The 4,605-nt window shown below is 33.2% G+C and overlaps 1 protein-coding gene across 1 annotated transcript; it reads right to left on the reverse strand.

Moving 5' to 3' along the window:
* Positions 1 to 1,507: 1,507 nt before the first annotated feature.
* LOC120187626 (serine/threonine-protein kinase bur1-like) lies at positions 1,508 to 4,176 on the reverse strand. The gene is made up of 2 exons (XM_039191306.1): positions 3,897 to 4,176; positions 1,508 to 1,773 (listed from the first exon to the last, which is right to left on the reverse strand). The coding sequence occupies exons 1-2, from the start codon at positions 4,174 to 4,176 to the stop codon at positions 1,508 to 1,510; spliced, it is 546 nt and encodes a 181-aa protein (XP_039047237.1).
* Positions 4,177 to 4,605: the final 429 nt, after the last annotated feature.

Below are 4,605 nucleotides of genomic sequence, written 5' to 3' on the forward strand. Positions count from 1 at the left end.
AATCATCATGCTCGAAAGACCTACTGATGGCGCGGAAGACTTACTTAAGCAAGAAATTTTTTAAATTTATTTGAAAACCTCATACTGATTGGGAAATGTTCCCCACTTCAAAGTAATGATTCTTCTATGGATTAGGCTCCTCGATTCTTGATGTTTGACCACTCTGAACGTAATTTCCTCAATTTGAGGTTTAAATTCTGATTTTATCTTTTTTTCCTTTTTTCCTTAGAAGATTTGAAAGAATTATGCATCAATGTATGAAAATATGAATGTTGTTAAATGAATCTAAATGTAATGCATAACTCTCAATGTATACAGAAATGATGATCGTTAATATTCTTTTAGCTCTAAAGTGGATAACTCAATCTTCATTCTCTTGATAACTCTTGAATAAACCCTACCTCGATATCTTTTGTCAGTTCATGCTTACATTTCTAAAGAACGATCTGATTATCTTATGTCTTCACGTCTTTCTTGTCTTCTATCTTTTGGCTTTTTCATTAAAATCTTAGAATAAGTGCTTTAACTTTTGATGAACATTTGATTTGAATTATTATCATATTCAATTATATGGTCGCGACATTTTCCTTATCTTCAAACTTAATTACACTATGAAAGTTGTTTCCTCAAGACTCTACTATCGATTGAATCAAGAATGGTTTTCTCTTCAAGATCAAATCTTCTTGTTTTCATACTTTGCTCTTGACACTCCAAGCGGTGAGGCTCATCTTCAATGTCTTCTTGATATAATCCTTGTTATATTAACATGATATGAGTATTTAGTATTTTGGGTTTCTAATAGACCCCCAAAGATTACGATATTCAAATTTCAATGCTCCACAAAATTTCACGAACAAATTTCCCACCAATGCTCTCACTTTCAAGTTGTCTTGGATTGTTATCAATTTGATTTGAATTCCCCAGAAAAAATTACGGAATGACACTTTCTAGTCTCCCTTATCAAGCCTCTAAAGTCGTTTATGTTGGAACTTTGAACATCGTTAGTTTTTGTCGGCTTGATTCTGATACTCTTTGAAACTATTGGATTATAGGTGCTTGTGTCTTTTACTTCATTTTCTCTCTTCTTAAACACCTTTTCTCCGACATCTATTCTCCGACATTTTATCGCAGCTTCAATCAGTTCACCAGAGTTCACCATGTAAGCATAATTTTTTGTTGCACATCCTAAGATTTGATCTAGATATGGTTCTTTAAGAGTCTGCATAAAGTGAATTATCGTCTCCTTCTCCAATAGATGTGATTGCACTGGGCTGCTAGATCATGCCATATTTGAGCATACTGATAGAACTCTCATTAGGATTCTTCCCCATATTATATAGAGTTCACCAGTCAGGAATCATGTCAGTGACATAACGATAATATTCCAAGAAAGCTTTTCAGAGATCTTTCCATGAATTTATGTTAACTCGACTCAATTGAGTATACCACCTAGCAATTGAGTCACTTAAGTTGTATTGACAACAATGAATGAGTAGTTTCTCATCTTTTAAGAATATGGGCAACTAGTTTCGTCGTACTTTTCAAACTTTGGGGCCTTCAGTTTTAGAGGTAGAACAAGATTAGAAACTAAACTCAAATTGTTAGAATCCATCCCATACTCGTATGTGACTTCCATGACCTTTACCTTATCTTCAAGCATCTTATAGCGGTCGTCATATTGTTTAGTTATTTCAGCTTTGACTTTCTCGAATTTTAGCGCATTGAAGTCTGGTACACTTTTATCATAATGATATGTTGAATTTCCTCCCAAATCTATTGGATCATTTGTAGATAATCCAGTAGAGTTGAAGTAAACTTTCTGTTAGGGTATTACTATTTTGGATTAAACCTTCGTATTAGATGAAGTACTCCCTTGATCTTCAGCATTAGACGTCCCTTATTGCGTCTTCTCATTTCCATTATCAGAAAATCCCAACAAAACAAAAAAATTGACTCACTATTTCTTACTGATATTGAGCAATTTGATCATTCACGTTCTGCTCAATGTCTCCCAATCAAGTTTCAAGGTCATTTTGTGCATTCTCGAGATTAGTCAATATTTCGTCCACATTCTTAGATTTTCTTTAAGTATAATAATGGTGTGGGATATTGTGACTAAAATATTTTTCAAATTTTTTCTTTTTCATTTTTTTGTTGTCCTCCCGATTTCCAAGACTTTGTCTTGACTAATCCGTATCGACTCGGGTCACACACCTAACTTTGGTGGGTAAGTTCCCGTGCCATTAGTAGGTCTTTCGAGTATGATGATTAAATCCTTTAAATCATAAATAATTCTTTAGAGCAAGATGATAAGTCCTTCAAGTCATCTATAAGATATTTGGACATGATGTTTTCATATGATATTTTTGAGAAAAAAAATGAGAAAGCGATTTTCAAAGTTTCTCATTTAATCTTTCAAAAACTTCATTTCGGAAAAGATTAAATGAAAAACTTTGAAAATTATTTTTCTCAGTTTTTTTTTTCAAAAATATCATATGAAAACATCGTGCCCGAAGGCCTTATAGATGGCATGTAGGACTTATCATCTTGCTCAAAAGACTTATAGATGACCTAGAGGATTTAATCATCATGCTCGAAAGACCTACTGATGGCTCGAAAGACTTACTCAAGCAAGAAATTTTTTAAATTCATTTGAAAACCTCATACTGATCAGGAAATGTTCCCCACTTCAAAGTAATGATTCTTCTGTGGATTAGGCTCCTCGATTCTTGAGGTTTGACCACTCTGAACGTAATTTCCTCTATTCTAGATTTAAATTCTGATTTTATTTTTTTTTCCTTCTTTCCTTGGAAGATTTGTAAGAATTATGCATCTATGTATGAAAATATGAATGCAGTTAATGAGTCTAAATGTAATGCGTAACTCTCATTGTATACAGAAATGATGATCATCAATATTCTTTTGGCTCTAAAGTGGATAACTCAATCTTCATTCACCTGATCACTCTTGAATAAACCCTACCTCGATATCTTTTGTCAGTTCATGCTTGCATTTTTGAAGAACGATCTGATTATCTTATGTCATCACGTCTTTCTTGTCTTCTATCTTTTGACTTTTTCATTAAAATCTTAGAATAAGTGCTTTCACTTTTGATGAACATTTGATTTAAATTCTTACCACATTCAATTATATGGTCTCGACATTTTCCTTGTCTTCAAACTTAATTACACTATCAAAGTTGTTTCATCAAGACTCTACTATTGATTGAATCAAGAATCGTTTTGTAACACCCTAAACCGTATTCGACCCGAATACGAATCCGAGGTGTCACATTGACTTTTCAAATCCTTTACTTTTACAAGATACTGAAAAGTTTCAATTTCTCATTTAAAATAAAATTGAATAATTTGTATTAAATAAAAACAAATGGTTTTACAAAACCTATTAGAGCATATCTGATTTTAATCTTTCATTTTCATGCCAACTACTTTAATTAAACAAAATAACATATTATTGTCGGAACCGTCTTTCGGTTGGGCCCAGAATTGGGCTTCGACTTGAATGAATTAATTGGGTTAGAGTCGCCACCGGCCATTTTAAAATGAATTTAGGTGGGTCGGACACCATCTTACATGATCTGCGTTTTACCAGAAACGTAGCGGGTTCGGGAGTCGGTTACGGTCAAGGAAGGATTAGCACCCTTGAACCGCCCTTTCGGTACCAATTAATTTATCGGTTGTCTTAATTGCGAAAATTAAAATTTAAATTGAAATTCGAATAATTATCTTTGATCGATTGAAAATATCCCTAAAAAGTAAAAATGTTAGTTTTGAAATAATAAATATAAATATTAAATAAATTATAGGGAAAATAATAAAAAATGAATAAAGTGGGGGTGACAGTGTTAAGGCCACAAAACATTTGTTGCATGTGACATTTTATATGTTGCTCGGTGAACTTGATGCCAGGAGTTGCTGCAAGCCTCGCAGGATCATGGTCCATGTACTCGAAGACAAGATACAAGCTGCTCAACATCCTTGAAGTGACTATACACAAATGCTTCACAACATTAGGATGGTCAAGCCTCTGTAAAATGATGATTTCCTTAGCCATAAAGCGGACCCTTTTGGGATCCATATTGGAAAATTGAACCTTCTTCATCTTAGCAAATGTCTCATCATTGAGGATTTTATTAGTAGCAGGGGTTAGAGGCATGTGCAGAGAAATAAAGTCTGCGGGTTTAGTGGAGTAGTTCAAGCTTACTCTCCCAGGTATAATATTGAGAAAGTTCATTGCTAAGTTGGTATTTTTCATTAAAAATCTAGACTAAATGACACTTAATCTCGAAACAAGATACTGACAAAAAAAATGAATTTGAAAAGAAGATATCTCTCCAAGTGAAAAGAAATGAGCCCATAGTTATTACATAATGATGATAAACTACTATGTAAATAAACACTCAAAATCGATAAGGCCAGTTGAATCATGCTTGATGACATGTGATATAAAGAATAGACACAAGTCCATAAAATTTCCATCTAGAGATAAATAATGAAAGAATGTTTACCAGTATATCAATGCATCATTCAACTTACTCGAAAAACTTATCATGTGACATTATGCCAATTGAATGAAAAAAGTCTA

This window comes from Hibiscus syriacus, unplaced genomic scaffold (genome assembly GCF_006381635.1).
Source record: "Hibiscus syriacus cultivar Baekdansim isolate YM2019G1 unplaced genomic scaffold, ASM638163v2 tig00113725_pilon, whole genome shotgun sequence".
NCBI lineage: Eukaryota > Viridiplantae > Streptophyta > Magnoliopsida > Malvales > Malvaceae > Hibiscus > Hibiscus syriacus.

Excerpts from the sequence above, each read along its gene's own strand:
- LOC120187626 (XM_039191306.1), bottom strand. The coding sequence starts at position 4,176 with ATGCCTCTAACCCCTGCTACTAATAAAATCCTCAATGATGAGACATTT. Across the intron at positions 1,774-3,896 it reads CACCGAGCAACATATAAAAT|ATTTGGGAGGAAATTCAACA; the intron begins GTCACATGCAAC and ends ATGATCCAATAG.